Source organism: Mya arenaria, chromosome 2, assembly GCF_026914265.1.
Source record: "Mya arenaria isolate MELC-2E11 chromosome 2, ASM2691426v1".
In the NCBI taxonomy this organism is placed as follows: domain Eukaryota; kingdom Metazoa; phylum Mollusca; class Bivalvia; order Myida; family Myidae; genus Mya; species Mya arenaria.
The window spans coordinates 70,694,671-70,714,377 of NC_069123.1; the positions used below are offsets into that span (position 1 = coordinate 70,694,671).

At 35.6% G+C, this 19,707-nt stretch overlaps 1 protein-coding gene across 1 annotated transcript; it reads left to right on the forward strand.

Annotated features, from left to right (window-relative positions):
• The first annotated feature begins 1,791 nt into the window (after positions 1-1,791).
• On the forward strand, positions 1,792-18,316 carry LOC128245796 (uncharacterized). Its single transcript, XM_052964026.1, has 18 exons — positions 1,792-1,937; positions 3,183-3,343; positions 4,154-4,290; positions 5,109-5,177; positions 5,765-5,928; positions 6,224-6,334; positions 6,745-6,933; positions 7,860-7,961; positions 9,535-9,675; positions 9,927-10,023; positions 12,267-12,330; positions 12,740-12,820; positions 13,678-13,799; positions 15,843-16,047; positions 16,357-16,432; positions 16,667-16,820; positions 17,248-17,327; positions 17,683-18,316. The coding sequence occupies exons 1-18, from the start codon at positions 1,813-1,815 to the stop codon at positions 17,795-17,797; spliced, it is 2,193 nt and encodes a 730-aa protein (XP_052819986.1). The 5' UTR covers positions 1,792-1,812; the 3' UTR covers positions 17,798-18,316.
• The last annotated feature ends 1,391 nt before the right edge of the window (positions 18,317-19,707 follow it).

Below are 19,707 nucleotides of genomic sequence, written 5' to 3' on the forward strand. Positions count from 1 at the left end.
ATGTCGAATGGTAGAAAAATGGGAAACACCGAATCAACATTAATTGAAGTAGCGGTTTATCTTAATCTGAATCTTCTCTCTTTGTTCAATATAGTAGTTGTAAATGTTAAACTTGAACTATACACTTCTATAACTAGTTGATATTAATAATTTGTACAGCCGATTTGTACATGCCATATACTGCCAGTATATCTGTTAAACTTAGGTCACTGTAGACTACGAGTTGACAAGAGTTTCTTACGGTTGGCCCTACGATGCGCCAAACATTATTCCGTTCACAAACTTTGCAACTATCAATGCCGGAATATATTTAGTGACTGGCCAAGGAGTGTCAAGTTCGAGGTTAGCAATGTAGCTCAACAGGATTTTCACATTGTTACATATGCAGTATAATGTCTTAGCAATAACTTTGAACTTTGAAAGGTCGAATGTGTTAGCAAAACAATTTGATATAAAACATTTTTATTAGTTTTAGAGTGTGTTTCATGATATATTGATTTTCAATCCTCTTACTTTCATAGACCTGTCTGTTTTGTTTGAAGACAGGTATATTTCCAGGTGTAATGATGTGGACCACGCTAGTTTGTTAACAAATTTTGAGGCGTGGGTTGGTTAAAAAAAAATCAGTAAATCTGCCAAATTGTTGGGTGAATTTTCCGAGAAGTTCGTATTACGTATTACAACGAGACGCAGTTCAAAATACATTTGGACGATGATATAACATTCTATTTATGTTCGAACAGTTGTTTTTGTCTGTATTTGTTTGGTATGAAAGCAAATGTTCGAACATTAAGCTTCAAGATCAAGAAAACGTTTGGAACACGGGATAACCATTTTTCTAATAGACGGTAATTAAGTTGTTAATTTCCAAATATGTCTTTATTAAAAGTTAGGTAACATTTCTTTAAATTTTATTTGACAACATAGTCTGGTTTAAAGTGAAGTGTTCCGTTTTGATCAAGGGAAAGTAACAATAATGGATTTTAAAAGTAGTTCTGAAAGTTGATATTTTCACTCCTTTTTTGCAGTGAAAATATCAAAATCGATAATTTCACTGATAATACTCCGTATTTCATCGAAAAGCATGAAAGAAATAGGGTAATATATATAAAATATAATTATTTCTTGTTCATATTTTGTATTTACACAGTGTTAGCCAAAAGGCCTGAACGACGAAAAGCGAAAATCTAGGTCTTATCTACGGGAGTTATTCATTTGTTGTATCCGTATTCATACATAATCTTAATGTACTTTAATGCCGCTTTGGAAGCCTTGACTCTAATTGTGTGCTCTAGGGACAGGAACGGAAAACCAGTTAAAAGTGCAATCAATTGATCAACCGTTTTAAGGTGACTGAATTCGGGGAAAACTTTGTCACTAAGACATATACACAATGCTATCCATAAATCGTCTCTAGCATGACAAGGTCGTGATATTACAAAACATTATCTTGGGTAAAACTGTTTGTTCTGTAACGGTTTCATATTCTTGACATTTGGACACAAAACTTCTCGATAAATATTTACTGATAACAAGTAAAGCAACCATACAATTATTCAACTGGTCTCTGTACATGTTACTATACAAATTAGTATGGTTGTCATAAGGGTTGCGGTTGGGAGTCTTACTTGTGATCCCTGAATTGACCGTCAAGTGTGTTACAACTAGATCACGAAATCGCATCAGTCGCGTAATTTGGGATAATGATAATAATGACAACAACAACAACCGTTTTCAGTGGTAATTCGGTAGTTCTTTACACCAATCCATGGGTGCATGGAAAAGGCGGAACATAGGATCGTGTTATGCAAGATGGCGGCCTCCATGGTCTGTCGCGGAGGACTAAGAAAATTTAAGCAGCTTGCTTCCATTCAGTACACACAATGCAGGGGAAACAGAGAAGCGACCAATTCAATGAGCAGAGGATATTTTGTTTTGTACGATTGTGTTATAAAAGTTAATTGTCACGTTGTTAACAGGCAGTGGCGTAACTGTCATTTGTCTGTCATTGAAATTTAGTTTTCATAATTTAAACAAATATATCAATCAATTTGTCATTATACATTGGACTCTGAGACATAAATGCAGAAATCTTACGACTGATTATATGAGTGCAATTATTTTGTTTACATATTGAATCTGTACTATATTTATAGATTACGGTAAAAAAATCTGTCAGCGCACAATTATTTAAACTAATCAGAAACTATGTTAAAGCTGTACTTTCACAGATCAAATGTTTTGACATCTTTTTTTCTTGGAATCAGCCATTTTTTGTGAAAATCCATGGAAACCAGTTATATAAGACTGCTGACAAAAAATAGATCGCAGATTTTTATATTTTAGTTAAAATAATGATGTGTTATGCATTTTTTTTTAACCGTTAGTAACCCATAAAACATTAATTTTCAAACTGAAGTATAAAAATCTACGATCTGATTTTTTGTCAGCAATCTTATATCATTGGTGTGCAGATATTTATGCAAAAAATAAAAAAGTTGTAAAAATGGTATTTCTGTTGGAGTGCAGCTTTAAAATCTCTTTCTTGACTTCAAGAAGACTTTGATAAGCTTTTTAATTAGAGTGAGAAATGGTTACTCCAGTTTTCAGCAAAAAGTGTAAAGCCATGCTTATTGGAAACAAGAAATTCAATTTAGTGTTGGAATAAAATAAAAAAAACACAGATATTTTATCTGTATACAATAAAGAAAAAGACCTTGATGTGACTTTTGAAGATACTCTAAAATATAATAAGCATGTCCATAAAACCATTGAAATAAGTTCAGAGGACTTATAAAACTCCTTTACCTTTATGAACATACAGTAGTTATGTTTCTGACTCTGAACAAAAGTCTAATTAGATCCATTGTTGACTAAGGTAACGGTAATGGTTTATCCCTGCTAAAAAACATGCAGTTTACAGAGATTATTTAATGGAAAGGGACTCATATTGTTCCTAAATGTAAAGGATTGAAATATACGCATTGACTCTTCAAACATTACTACTACATAGAAGACAGAGTGCACATTAAAGTCTTGTATATCATGTAAAAACCATTTCACATTTGCTCAATGTTTGAAAATATGATACCTGGTCTGTGTTATACTTCTTTTTGGATAAAAATAAGATTGCAACTATAATATTGTGCACATATATGTATGTGTCTCTGCCTATTTTTCAGCATACCAGAAATCCCAAAAGACACCAAAGTAACAAACCCAATTATGGACTATGACAAATTCCCACAGTTTTCCAAGATGAATAAGGACAGTGTTGTAAGGGGATGTGCAAAGCTGGCCTTGTTGTTTGATGTTGAGTATGACAAGCTTGTACAGACTTTAGGTAATCATTGATATATTGATTTAAAACTAGTATTAAAACTATTTTCAATTGTGCTTATTTTTTTTTAAAGTTACACCATTGTAACATTATTAATCAATATCATTCAGGCAACAGCCATACAAGTATATTCAAATAACTTAAGGTTATAATTTTTTATGTACTACTATTTCATGTTCAAAAACATTTCATAAGATGATTTACTAAGCAGTAGTCTTCAAGCCCTCTGGTAAAATGACTTTCAGGATTGCTCAAACAGTGAAACTTGAGATTTTATATAGCAGGGCCCATTGAATTTGACGTCAAGCGTATGGGGACTCATGCATGGATTTTATGGTGGCAATATAGTTTTTAAATTTATTTAAGTTGAGTTTTTTATTTGGTTTTATGAACAAACACAAAGCTGCAGATTTGAACAGAATTTGAAATTTATAACTAGCAATGCCAAAGCTTTCAAGCAAAATAAAGCATTTTCTGTCATATATTCCATTGAAAATATAAAAGATCTTATGTGAAATTCGTTAGAGAAAAATTATGAAGCTTTCCAATGGCTCACGTTATAAACTTTCCTTGTAAACTTGTTCAATAATTTTGTGTACAAAATCTTTTTTTCTCTTTTCAATAAAAAGTTGCCCTCAAGTTTTAAGAGCAAAATAAAATCAATGTCACTTTATTTTACACTAAAGCATACGACTTATGCATAATAAGCGACCTGTAAGCTGCAAATATACTTGTAACAAGTAACAAGTATTTCATGTTCACAATCCGGATGAAAGAAACTTCTAAATTCAAGAAATGTATATTGACTTGCAGGTAGTAAAAAGTTGAGTTTTGAGGAGATAATAGATCAAATGGAGAGATCAATGGCCCCAATGCAATATGGCATGCATCAAGCAGAAATCCTCACACAGAATAGTTACAAGGACTTCCCCAGAAGTTTCTTTAATAGGGTAAGTTTTCTCGCTAGTGTCTTTTTGGAAGGGCTTTCAGGTTTGCTTGAAGTAGGTTATACAAGGTATTTTTTATAATTGGTTACATTCCTGGCTTATTTTAAATTTTCTCTCCACTTGCTTATATTGCTGGCTTATTTTAAAACTTCTCTCTACTTGGATTACACCGCTGGCTTATTTTAAAACTTCTCCCTACTTAATTACATTGCTGGCTTATTATAAACTTCTCCCTTTCTGAGTACCTAAAACTTCTCCCTATTTGATTACATTGCTGGCCTTTTTCAAAACTTCTCCATATGCTTGATTACATTGCTGGCTTATATTAAAACTTCCCCCTTCTTGATTACATTGCTGGCTTATATTAAAACTTCCCCCCTTCTTGATTACATTGCTGGCCTTGTTCAAGACTTCTCCATATGCTTGATTACATTGCTAGCTTATATTAAAACTTCCCCCTTCTTGATTACATTGCTGGCCTTGTTCAAAACTTCTCCATATGCTTGATTACATTGCCGGCTTATATTAAAACTTATCCCTACTTTATTACATTGTTGGCTGATTTTAAAACTTCTCCCTTTTTTGAATACCTGTGTAATTTATAACTTTTCTCTTCTTGATTGCACTGCAAGCTTATTTTAAAACTTCTCCAAGATTGATTACATTGCTGGCTCATGTTAAGACCTTCCTTTTTGATTACATTGATGGCTCATTTTAAAACCTACAAAATACTACAAAATAAATGATACAGTGAAAAACCATGATATGTAATTATTGTAAAATGAAGGATGTGAACTATTCAATATTGATTTTATTTTCAGACTGAAAGCCAAGTACAGAGGTCATTGAATGAAATTTTCTTCCATGAAGAATTTTATAAAGCTCTAAAGGTAAGCAGTCTTAATAAAAGAAATATATGTTTACTATGAATAAAGGATGACCGCAGCCTCAAATGGGGTACAGCTGATTTATTCAGATTTCCTTGTAAAAAAACACTGACAGAAATGTAGCAAGAGATAAGAGAGGAACAAATCTGTTTCTTCCTGTTATTAATAGAGCCAAGTTTCTTCTCTGTGTGTAACTCAGGGAGAACGCTGGTATGCTGTTAAGTACTAGTCACACATTCCATGCCGCTTAAATTGTTTTAATATGTTTGGGTTTTTTTTAGTCTTTTTATCATTACAAGTTTAAACATCAGAAGTTCTTACAATATTTCAGCCACAACAGTCAGAAAGATGATTTTACAAAATCTAAAAATTCATGCACCCGTTTTTTAGCTTGTCTATTGTGATTGCCTTGGTGTTGTCCACCTTATCATCTTGAGAATCATCTTTTAACCTTCACCATTACTACCGTTAAAGCCAAGTGATAAACATCCTGCCAGAAATAATATGCAGATGTCAAACTCAGACTTCAATAATTGTAGAGTAATGCACCTTGTCTATATGACTAAGATAATTTATATTTTTTTATGTAGAGAATAGACAAGGAGAATAAGCTTACTCCATACCAGCGACGGTTGCTTGATATGTATTTCTACGAAGCCAAACTTATTGGACTTCATATATTTGACAACAAGAAGGACTACACGTACATCCTTGAGTGCTACGAAAAGATAGAGAGAAACCAACAGGAATTTGAGTAGGATATTTGTTATAAATACTTTTGAGTTTTTTTTTATTTCTTTGATATTTTGAAGTTTATGAATTTTAATAAATGATAAAAAATAATGTTTCTGAAACGTAATCAATCGTAAAACACTTAATAAAAAGCATATATATTTTTTCCCATTATTATGGTTTTATTTTTCAATCTTGAATAACTTAACTTTGCTTAACAGTGTTGATTCATGAAAACGCATTCATCTGTTAGTTTGATAACAAAGTATTAATGAGTATTCAGTTTCTTGTAGTGTTTTTTGTTTATTTCTATGTAGAATGAAGGTGATGTCACACAAGCGTCTGTTCTTTTTGGACATCAACCAGTCTGACTGGAAATGGGTCGAACAGCTGCCCCCGGCTGTCAGGCAGGAGATAGCCAGAGACAAGTGAGATTTAAAGACACAGATCAGGGATAGCCAGGTTTCAAAAAGGGTGCTTCAGAAAAGGATGAAAAAGGCACATCAGACTGTGAAGAACTCAATTTAATAGAAATTGTTGCTTCATTACATTCAATTGAAATAACATTTTGTTTGACTTCGTTGGGTGCTCAAACCAAAGGTCATCTGAGTTCAGTAATTTAAGTATTGCATTTTCAATGTCGGTCATTTGCAGAAGGTTCTACATTCAAAGGAGGTCACTTCATTTTATTGGCCTAGAAAATGTTTTACCAAGCATAATTTTACACTTATATGTAAACAGTTATTATAATCTGAATAGAAGGTTCCAGGATAACACATACCTGGTACTACCCCAAAAAGGTATGCTTGTCCTTGCAATTTTTCGTATATTTCCGTAGATCAGCACCAGATGTAGGACCATGGCGTGTAACTTTAAAGAAGCCAGTTGTTGAGGCGTTTCTTGAAGTGTGTCCCAACAGGAAACTGCGGTTCAAAGTATGGAATGGCTGGCATATCATAGGCACCCACTTCTCAACAGACATACGACTCCACACGTTTGAAATCCCAGGACAGATAACAGAGGCTCGGTAATTAAGAGGAATTGTTATTTACTGGAGTTTGTTTGTACAGGCTAACATGTTTAATCACTGGTTTGTATAAGAAAGAGTTTCTACATGTATTGAATTCTTTATTAGGCCCCCCTTCGAAGAAGAGGGGTATATTGCTTTTCGGTCGGTCGGTAGATTGGTCCGTCAGTTGGTCGGTCCGTTGGTAGACCAAAGCTTGCCAAGTGATAACTCAACAATTCCTGGATGTATGGTCATCAAACTTGACATGAAGGTTGGACCTGACCAGTAGATGACCCCTATTGATTTTAGGGCTCATTGGGTCAAAGGTCAAGGTCAGAGTGACCTTTAATGGTAAAATAATTTTAAAGCTTGTCCAAGTGATAACTCAACAATGCCTACAGCTATGGTCATCAAACTTGATACTGAAGTTAAGCCTGACCAGTAGATGACTCCTATTGTTTTTGGGGATCATCGGGCCAAAGGTCAAGGTCACAGTGACCTTGAATGGTAAAAGGTTGTCCGAGTGATAACGCGACAATGCCTGCACCCATGGTCCTCATACTTGACTTGGAGGTTGGGCCTGACTAGTAGATGACCCCTGTTGTTTTGGAGGGTCATCGGGCCAATGGTCAAGGTCACAGTGATCTTGAATGGTAAAAGGTTGTCTGTGTGATAATTCGACAATGCCTGCACCCATGGCTCTCAAACTTGACTTTGAGGTTGGGCCTGACCAGTAGATGACCCCTATTGTTTTGGGGGGTTATCGGGCCAAAGGTCTCTTGTTATATTTAGGCTGCAGTTGGTTGAAACAGCAACATTTTAATGCTTACTGTGTGGAGATATTTTCACTCCTAAATCTGAACATATTGGTTTATAAAGTTATGTACGTGAGTATACCAAACAGTGATAAGGGTTTAATTTCTCCAAATGTTGTTGCATTGTAGAAGAGACATAGCCTTAAAGCTTGGATATGAGCACTACACTGACATGTGTATGGAACGAAGGATGGCAGGCAATGTGAAAACTGTCTACACCATGCTGGACACGTAAGTTATGTGTCCTAAGGTTGAACTTTTTATGGTGTTAAGATGTCATTTTTAGCTCTACTGGCCAAAGGCCAGAAGAGCTTATGCGATGGTAATGTGTACGTAGTATGTGCATCCGTGCGTTCGTGCGTCTGTAAACAATTGCTTGTGAACACGATACAGTCTTCAGTTTTGATTGTATCTCGATGAAACTTATACAGTATCTAGATATCCATTAGAGCTCGGTTCCTTTCGAAAACCAGCCAGATCCGCCCATAAATGCCTAGATTATGGGCCATGAAAGTTTTAAAGAAATGCTTTCTATTTTTAGCCAGGTCTGCATGAGCGAATTCTATTTTTAGCCAAGTTTACATGTACATGTAAATTCAAGTCTAGAGTTAAGGGAGACAATTTGCAAGTCTAGGATTTTGAGAGACAATTTGCTTTTTGCTTCTGCAGTTGATTTTGTGAATTACTCTGCCTTGTTCTTGTTTGAAGCCCAAATGCCATTTTTTAGCTTTAAGTTCTGTAGTTTGCGCATTCATCTTAACAAAATTGGTTGTGAATGTTTAAGTTATGCACCTGGTGTCATTACTGGCCACACCCAGGGTTCACAGGTTTGGTAAACATAAATCTGGAAAGGTTTGAAAATCTTTTTGTGTGTTCGTGCATCCATCTCAGCACAATTGATTGTGAATGTTTGTTCAAATTGATCAATGTTGTCCTAGGATGCCCTTGACTTTGACCTTTTGACCAACTTTTTTTAACTTTTAAAACTACAGAAATTTTTACTATGAGTACAGTTTTGAAAGCATTTTTTTTTGTCAGATGACTTTTACTTGGCACATATTAAAATAGTTCATGCAACTAATGTGCTTACAATACTTTCTGGGCTCAGATGTTGAACGAGCTACGTTTTCAGGTAACCCAAACACAAAACATAAACTATATGTCTGTTGCCTTTTACCCATACATACATGCTCTGGATAGATATGACCACAAAAGCCATGCCAGTAGAGCATAGGCCCTTTTGGGCCTCTTGTTATTCCATGTCATTAATTCAATAGTTTTTATCCAATTATGATGAAACTTGGTCAGAAAACTTGTCTGTATAACATTTTGATCATTGCTCAAAAACTAGGTCACTAGATCATATCTTAGAAGAATAAAAATCCTCGTCATTTATTAAATAGTTTTTTTTCCAATCATAATGAAAATTAGTTAGGATACTTTTCTGTATGTTATCTTGAACAATAATGAATATGGGTCACCTCAGGTCAAGCACTAGGTCACTGAGTCATGTCTTAGGATAGTAAAAATCCACAGCATTAATTCTTTAGTTTTTATCCTATTGATATGAAAATGGTTAAATATTTGTTTGAATGGTGTCTTGTTGTTTTCTCTTTAATGTTCTAACCACAGGAGCCAGTTTTAACTTGACCTTTAGTAATTTTCATGGGCTTGGGCAACTGGTCTATCTTGAAGACTGTTCATGTGTATTGATGTCTGCAGTATCATACATTTTCTGCTTCATTATGAATAGACAAAAAAATAAAATAAAACAATCATTATTCTATGCTTATTGATCATATAGTTACCGTGAACATTTCTACCCGATGGCAAAGAAGGAGATGGAGGATCTTCAGCAGTTTGCCAACTCCAGCGGCTTCCCTGAGGCCATTAGACAGTGGGATATCACGTTCTTTCGACGGCAACACTGTGATAAACTCTACAAGTAGGCTGTGTACATACTCAAATTTATAATCATGCAGAAATTAAAGGAAACAGAATTTAAAGCTATAGCTGTTTACATTCTGCATATTTTTGTAAAGAAATGTCCCAATTTTGAGTATTCAATTACCTTTTTGACATTTTCTCATTACTTTCATGACTCATAACCATATTTAAACAAACATGTCATAGAATTATAAAATACATGCCTTTACTTGACAAAACTTTCATGCGACATGAAATATACCATTTCAGTATGCATAAAGTGGACAGAAAGCCTTACTTCAGCGTACCCCTGGTGTTGGAAACCATGTTCTCTGTCTGTGAAAGGATGTTCTCCATCAAAATTGAGGTATTACGTGAATGATATGTCATTGGGCAGGTCTTTGGTTGACACATTATATAGTTCTATGTATTTTATTCGTATGTTATGAGTCCCCTATTGGCTTCATTGGAGACGTTTATAGGCTTGTTTGCCGTCCATCATTCTGTCCAGAAAAACTGGATCCAGCAATATGTTAACATGTATGAAAGCTGGTCTTATGAAATTTATATGTATATTGGCTTGTAGACAAAGTCATGTCCGCACAATAACTCACAAACAGTTTGACGTAGGACAATGAAACTTGTAGCTTGCCTTTCACCAGTAGATGACCCCTACTGTGGTCAATAGTTCAACAGTTGTATGTACTCTTTTTCAATACAATGAATTAAGAATGGTTTCACTTAAGACCATGAAGCTTAAGTGGTAGGTTGCCATTGACCAGCAGGTGACACCTGTCGACAATGAGGTAGTATGGTGAGCTCAATGCTCAATAATCAATGAATTGTTTGAATCAACTTCTATATGTTTCTGACAAAGCGTCGCTTAGGGATCTTAATGTTGACAAACATATCTTGTTGATTAGCTCAACTATAAGGAGGGCTATACTACTCGCCCCAGCGTCGGCGTCCGGTTAAAAGTTTAGGACAAGTTGGGATTTTCACTTATAAGTCCAATACCCTTCATTCAATTGACCTAATACTTCACACAGTTGTTCAGGGCCATTACATAATGAGGTTAGATAACTCCATATTATCCTTTTTACAAATTATGGCCCCTGATTGACTATGGAACTTAAGTTAAAGTTTTAGGGCAGGTTGGGATATTTATTAATAACTTCTATACCCTTAGTTCAATTTACTTAATACTTCACACAGTTGTTCAGGACCATCACAAAATGAGGTAACATATTAATCCATATCATCCTTAATACAAGTTATGGCCCCTGATTGACTTAGGTTAAAGTTTTAGGGCAGGTTAAAGTTTTAGGGCAAGTTGGGATTTTCACTAATAAGTCCAATACCCTTCATTCAATTGACTTAATACTTCACATAATTGTTCAGGACCATCACACAATGAGGTTACATAACACCATATTATCCTTAATACAAGTTATGGCCCCTGATTGACTTAGGTTAAATTTTTAGGGCAGGTTAAAGTTTTAGGGCAAGTTGGGATTTTATTAAAAAAAAACTTCTATACCCTTCATTCAATGCACATAAAACTTCGCAGAATTATTGACGACCATCTTACAACAAGGAACATAACTCCATTTTAACCCTTAATACAAATAATGGCCCTTGATTTTTTTTTTGATTTTTTTTTTAATTTTTCTTTTAATATCTTTTGAAAGGCACATTTTTATATTCTTAACCACATTTTCATAAAGGGAAAACAAGTTATTTGAATGACTTGCGTCATTGTTCGGGCGGGCTGGTTGGGGGGCAGCGTCAAAGTCACGTTATGTATCGAATAATTTTAGCTAGGTTTGACATAAAGAGACAAAACTTGGTATATACAAAGAGTTTATGGAGACCTTTTATGGGAATGCGTTTGAGGCCCCTAGGATCAAGGTCAAGGTTACTATTAATAGAAAAAGGGTTGGTATTAAATAACTTTTAATATGTAAGGGTCTACATATTGTGACCAAACTTGGTATATAGGAAGAGTTATAGAGACCTTTCCTGAGATTGTGTTTTGGGCCCCTAGAATTATGGTCTAGGTCAAGGTCACTGTTGCTAAAAATAGAAATATGCTTAGGACTGAATAACTCAAGCAAGGGTTGACATAGTGTGACCAAACTTGGTATATAGGACAAGTTTATGCAGAGCTTTCAAGGATTGCCTTTCGGCCCCTAGGGTCAAAGTCACTGTCATAGAAATAGATTACTGTTTCAGTTATGGTTGACATACTGTGACCAAACTTGTTATGTAGAAAGAGTTTATGGAGGACTTCCATTGGATTGTGTTTGGGGCCCATGGAATCAAGGTCACTGTTACTAAAAATAGAAGAAAGCAGTTGAAACTGAATCTCTTCTGCCAATCATGAAAAACCTGGTTTTATCACATCGCGATTCTTGTTCACTTCTTAATTTGATTGTTTTATTGCTTTTGACAGGCACATATTACATCATTATTGTATTCACTTCTAAGTCAAAGCAGCGTAGTCGAGTGGGCTGTCTTACGACAGCTCTTGTTAAAAATTACTAATTTCTTTGAAAAATCTGATGTTGCCGGTACATGTAAATAAATGTAGTGATGTTTATGTTTTAGCCAGTCCTGCAACCTGATGTATGGAACTCTGATGTGATGGCATTTGATGTACACAACCTTGATGGTAGGATATTAACCTCTTTTCCCTACCTTAAATGGGGCCATATAGGTCCAGTTAGCTACTTTTTCACTAAAGTAGTACATGTAGCAAAATCTTCAAAGTTTCAATATTCATTGTCTTGATATTATGTTCTCAATTAATTGCCGCTCTTTTCCCCATTCACAGAAACTTTGCACATTAAGAAAAAGGTTTAATAGAAATATCACTGCATTTTGAACACCTTAGAAATATATTGTTATGCTATTTAGCTATATGCCTTTTATTAATATTTAACTCTCAGAAGTTATGTTTATGCCTTTGATTTATAAACATAAGCCATATATCAGCTTGCTATGAATATATTTGACATTTAAGTGTCTACTCAATGTTTAAATGAAGCAATATTTTTATCCAGTATGATTGATAATTATAGGTGCGTTTGTGGGGAGGTTTTACCTTGACTTGTATGCACGGCCTACAAAGAGGATGGCTGACACCACTTACCTATGTAGAGGTACGCAGTTTTCCTGAATAACATACTGTCCAAGCTAGTACATTTTTAGTACCCGTTCCATACATATTTTGACTTTACTTGTCTGCTGTGTAACTCGAGAAGCTTATGTCCAATCCTCACCAAACTCAACAGATAGGTGGACAGATATACAGCCAAGTTTGATAACAGAGTGACCAGACAAAAACTCAGGTAAAGGGTTGATGGATTTCATCTAGTTTTGGAACATGATGAGCACTATTAAATCAAGGTTTAGTTTGATCTAGGTTACAAAGGCAAATTTTGTAATTTAGTAATGTTTTGTACAAATGTTCAACACAGTAAAATGCAAGATCCACTTTTTTGGTAACAAACTACCAATTCATGACATAGTTATGGCCCCTTTTTGACAAAGAATTTGCAAATATCAATGGTTACAGAGGGGTCCTCTCTGAAACTTTGAATATGTAAAAATAGTATCTAGGCGGCATGTAGGGGTATTCATCACTTCTGTGACAGCTCTAGTTTTGTCATGTCAGTGAGTGTCCTTTGTTGAAGTTAAAGTGACGGGCATTAACTTCTGATAGAATGGCATAGCATTTTGTCCATTCGAGGTGTTAACAATAGCGACGATGGTGCAGGGGTGATTCTTGTTTCGATGGACATTATCTTGTGACAGTTTCACATTCAGTTTTTGGCCTTCAATATATCCATGTAACCATTTTTATCTGCTTTTGTAATGAATAAGTTACATTAACATCATGGCATAGCTTTCTAGGATGAAATTTTCTTTTATCACAACTTGAATGTTATGAAATTTGAAAAAAGTAAGTCATGATGTTTTTCACTGTCAATATTGTTACAATGCATATTAATTCCAGAGCGATGTGACCGTCTAGGCATGACTCCAATATCTGTGATCACACTGAATCTGAACAAGTCGGAGATGTCAGGGATCCCAAGCCTCATGTCCTTCCAGGATGTTCTCACCCTCTTTGGAGAGGTAAAACTGATGATTTACCAATCTAGAAACCGATTAGCATGTGTTACCATTTACTTCATAACCTTGGACTTTCTTTAAAGAATGTAGCATTGGTGTTGTCAACAGCATCTTGCAATTTATTTTTAGCTCAACTATCTGAAGAATAAGGAGAGCTATCCTAGTCACCCAAGCGTCGGCATCGGCGTTACCACTTATGTTAAAGTTTGCGTACCACCTCAAATATTTTCAAAGTCCATTGACATATGGCTTTGAAACTTTGCACACTTGCTCACCATTATGCCCCCAACCTGTACACAGGAGGAGGTAACTCTATTAAGCATTTTGACAAAATTATGCCCCTTTTTCTTCTTCGAATTTATGTTAAAGTTTGCGTACCACCTCAAATATTTTCAAAATCCATTGACATCTGGCTTTGAAACTTCGCACGCTTGTTCACCATCATGCCCCCAGCCTGTACACAGGAGGAGGTCACTGTATCAAGCATTTTGACAGAATTATGCCCTTTTTTCGACTTAGAATTTAAGTTAAAGTTTGCGTACCACCTCAATGATTTTCAAAGTCCATTGACATCTGGCTTTGAAACTTCGCACGCTTTCTCAATATCATGCCCCAACCTGTACTCAGGAGGAGATCACTGTATCAAGCATTTTGACAAAATTATGCCCCTTTTTCGACTTAGAATTTACGTTAAAGTTTGCGTACCACCTCAGATAATTTCAAAGTCCATCGACATATGGCTTTGAAACTTTGCACACTTGTTCACCATCATGATCTCAACCTGTGTACAGGAGGAGGTCACTGTATCAAGCTTTTTTACAATATTATGCCCCTTTTTACTTAGAACTTACGTTAAAGTTTGCGTACTACCTCAGATATTTTCAAAGTCCATTTACATATGCCTTTCAAACTTTGCACACTTGTTCACCATCACTGAGAATAGTCTTCATGACCCATGGCATGTGCTGACCTGTAAGGTAATCAGCTGTTCAAGTTAATGGGGAGTTTTTAGTGACCATAACTTAACAATCATTCAAAATATTCATGTTAAATTTAGTATACATATCACTAGTGACAAAACATATATGTGCAGCAAGGCCCACATCATAATGAGTGACAAGTTATGACCCTTTATGGACTGACAAAACTATGAGACAAGTATTGGCATCTGCTTTCCATCCTGTTGCATTGAACTTCTGATTATAGAATGAGGGAGTCGTTTCATGATTTTAACCTTGAAGGGACTAGCCACACAAAGCTGTTTGAATGAGTGAAACATCGTTTTTATTTCACTGATCAATCTATAAAACACCACACAGCAAATATCGTAATAATTTCTGTTATTATCCTGGAAACATTAAACAGAGTTGAATGCAAAGTCTAAGAAATAGATTAAACACATATCAATAAATTCTATTCCAGTAAGGTGTCCAATACTCTATCTAGTATGTGAATTTTGAATGCCTGGTTACCCCATATTATTTTGTTTTCATTTAAAATTGGTTTCATTTGAAGAGAAGATCACTTGCAATTTACTTTATACAAACATGCTTATTTGGCCTTGGACGGTTGCTGAAAGTGCCATGTCCAGGGTTCAGTTGTGAACTTGTGAGAAAGAACAAAAACTGCATTAACTAATATGTTTTCTGTCCTTTATTTGACCATAACGTATCCAGCAGGCAACACCCTTTTTATTGATACCAAGATAATGTTGAGTGTCCAGCCATCAAAATTTAACATTATCACCAATGGCTTGAGGAAATGATAAAACTATTTATTCATCAGGGTACATAGAATTGGGGCCATATTGGCATGAATTGGATTAAGTTTGTGTCATATTTTCTAGTTTTACTTTTACAACATATGTGAGCCAGTTTGACATAAGCCATCATTAAAATAGACATAAAATTAAAAATATGAAAAATATCGAACCAAACAAAAGGTCAGCTTTATGACATTTGTGACATTTATACAGATTCCTACTAAGATTTGTTAATGAAACCAGCCCTAAACACTTTAGAGCTCATGTTTTCTTCTCCATTTTAGTTTGGGAATACGTTGCAGCAGGTACTGAGTGAGGTGCCGTTACTTGAGCTCTCGTCACAGCGAAACATAGATCGAGACGCAATCTTTGTGTGTGCCAATGTGATGAAGATGATAGCGCAGCAGCCCTCCATCGTAAGAGACATGAGCCAACATCATCTGTCTGGGGAATCGCTTGATGATCACGACATTGACAAACTTTTAAAATGTGAGTAAAGAAAAAACAAAGTAATCAAGTCTTAAACATAGCTGATTTTATCGGGTAGCTCATAGTCGCTGTTTGTCTGTCCATCACAACCCAATTTGACCAGACTATGGACTCATATTTTTACTAAATTTATAAATTTATGATCCTTTTACGTATTGGGATTGATGTGTTTAATTTTAAACTAATTGAGATGTTTAAGAATTTGTATTCTTTTGTGATTCATTTGATAAAGAGAATGCTTACATATAAAAATACTGTTTTCACTCCAAAGAGTATTATTGAAGTGACTGTTTTTCTCTTGCATTGTAGGTCAACTGCATATGAAGGGTTTTGACATGTGTCACCAGCTCTACAAGAGCGCCTTTGATATTGAAAACCATCTGGCGTAAGTTTGAGTTCGCTTTAACAGGGGTTTCTATTTCTGCAAAAGAAGTCTTTTTTGTATGGAGTTCAAAGCAGCTACACAGATTTCTCAGTTGACTGTGGTATATCTGTCCAGAACGTCTTTGTAAAGTTACCTCTCAAAAATCCTTTAAGAAATGATAAAATTTATTATACCTAAACAAAATTATATTTTGTCTGATATATCAAATTTATATCCTCCCATATCTCCCTGTAGGCATGACAACTACTGGAAGGACATACAGATGGACATGTACAAATTGTTCATGCCGCTAGAGATCCACAAAGAGGACTGGATCTGGTGCTCGGACCCAACACTCTGGATGAGCGACGCTTTCGCAGCAGCCTATTACCTTCACATATGGTCCGAGGTCAGTGGTGTGCCCTAATTGATTGTCTATATTTCAAAGAAAAAACCGTCTATGTCTATATTTCAAAGAAAAAACCGTCTATGTCTATATTTCAAAGAAAAAAACATTCTATGTATTGTAATAGCATTGATGTCATTTGCTGTGAAGTGCAAAAGCTTGGCCAGATCTTACAAAACGTAAAAAAAATCATATAAAACTTTGTACAGAAGTTTCAAGAGATAATTTGCAGATGTCTAGCAAGGCACATCACTCAGGTTTTAATAATTCTTCATTTTTGACACATTTTATCTGAAAAAAATAAATAAACTGGCCGCATTATCTTTGTTTGTTGTATTTTTGTTGTTTGCTCAGGAAGGTTTATTAGTTGACTGCAATCTGTGACTAGCCTCTTGTATTTCATGAACATGTAAAATCTGTGCTATTTCAGATGTTGGCTGCTAACATCATGGAGGAGTTTACTGTTTCTGGGTTTGACAATGAAAAACAGCTCGCCAAAGTTGGCATGAGGTAAATGGGTTTTTACAAATGAAAATATTTTTGTTAATGTGATTAATGTTTTTGTCAGACATAACATTATTCAATAGGCAAACACATGCTTGAAATAGTAAATGCATCCACCACATGATTGCAGAGTGCTAATTATGTACAATTTCAGTCAGGAAGGTAGTGTTTACAATAACGGTTTTGCAACATACTGATAAGTTTACTATACAATGAGTTGCATGTGTATATTAGGATATCATTATAAAATTTCTTGCGTATATTGCAAAATTGTTGTAATTTATTTGTACACCAATAATTGGTCAGTGTACTCCTGGTTATTGCTCTGACGTTGTGTAAGAATTGTCCATTTTTCTCTCAGATTCCGTGAGACGTACCTGGCTGTTGGAGGAGCGGAGAGTGCGAAATCCGTGTTCCAGAAATTCACTGGACGAAACCCGTCGCTGGAAAGTCTCCTCAAGCGCTATCCAAGATAGAGCGATTGATGTACTGTTGAATGAGAACTCTGTTTGAGTGGAATCTAAACCACTCATGTTTCACCCTGTCTGTCATTTGTGATTCATTAACCTCATAAATCATGGTGAACAAAGATGCCTCTATGAGTGCTAGTGTTTGAAGTTTGTTAGAGAACATTCTTCTTGGTTTCATAGAGTGCAATTGGAAGTTAAATCTGAATCATGAATAAATGAAGATTGCAAAATGGCTGACATGTACTAAGAAAATAAGAACAGGTATACAGCAAGTTAAAATTAACGTCAATGCTATGAGTTTTGAAGACTGATGGTAAGGTTCTATGTGCACTGAGTTTTATGTGAAAGGTACAGGACACATATCATTTACAACTGTGCATGTAACAGTTTCCTCATTAAGGTTACTTACTTACTATCTTTCCTGTCAACAAATTCCTTGCGTTTGTTTTTGATACTTTAAGAGTATTGTATAGATTGTTAATATAATAAAATAATATTTGAATAAAACTGACACGTGTTTACTGGGATGCTAGTTTAGTTCATCTGAATAATGTTCTGTAGATGGGGCCACAACTGACACTGGCAGTTAACCACAGGTTGACTCTGAAGTGGGCGTCTTTCCTATTTGATCATTGATTTTAGCGCTGTGTAACCACCAAGATGTCATTCATGGCGGTTTTCACACCACTTTGGCTTTAAAATCATTTTTTGGAAACAATGAGGCTCCTCAACCTGATGGTTTTCAAATAATATACATTAATTGATATATTCCGAATCAATAGGTAAGTTCTTAATATTGCAACGAAAGTTGTCAATATTTGAACATAACAAATCTAAAACCTGAACTAGTATTATAAAGACATTACTGACCTTGACTATGAGTCTGGAAGTTTTCCACATTGGTTGTGCATGCCTCTATCATACACAAACTAAAGGCTTGAACACTTAAATGAAGACTCAAAACGCTTATCCCACTGGGACTGCGACATACGGTAGGTTCTCCTTTGTCGCCTAGATGAACATGAGACCCACGATCTATCAACATAGTGACACACAGTGTTGGGTTTATAGTGTGGAATCATTACAAGGCTCAAGTCAGTGGCCTAGTATTATTACATTACATTACCAGGTGGAGTTCAAACACTGGTTTTGCAAGAAGCCTTAATAAGTACAACATGTAGTGAAACCTCCATTTAAATCCTTTAAGGGGTCTTGGTGAGTAAGATCGGCAACATGATGGAAGCCCTAACCTCTGATATATTGTACTATTGGCTTTGACCACTTGTGCTTGTCCGTTCCGTTCATCCTTGTAGGGGTGAAGGAGATACGTGGCAACACTAACGTTATGGACTGAACGACAGATGGGCAACAAAGGACAGTCATAAATCACCCTGATGACAGATATGCAACAAAGGACAGTCTTATATCCCCCTGATGTCAGATAGGCAACAAAGGACAGTCTTATACCCCCCTGATGACAGATAGGCAACAAAAGACAAACATATGTCCCCCTGATGACAGATAGGCAACAAAGGACAGTCTTATATCCCCCTGATGACAGATAGGCAACAAAGGACAGTCATATGTCCCCCTGATGACAGGTAGGCAACAAAGGACAGTCTTATACCCCCCTGATGACAGATAGGCAACAAAGGACAGTCTTATACCCCCCTGATGACAGATAGGCAACAAAGGACAGTCTTATACCCCCCTGATGACAGATAGGCAACAAAGGACAGTCTTATAACCCCCTGATGACAGGTAGGCAACAAAGGACAGTCTTATATCCCCCTGATGACAGATAGGCAACCAATGACAGTCATATGTCCCCCTGATGACAGATAGGCAACCAAGGACAGCCATATATCCCCCTGATGTCAGATAGGCAACAAAGGACAGTCTTATATCCCCCTGAT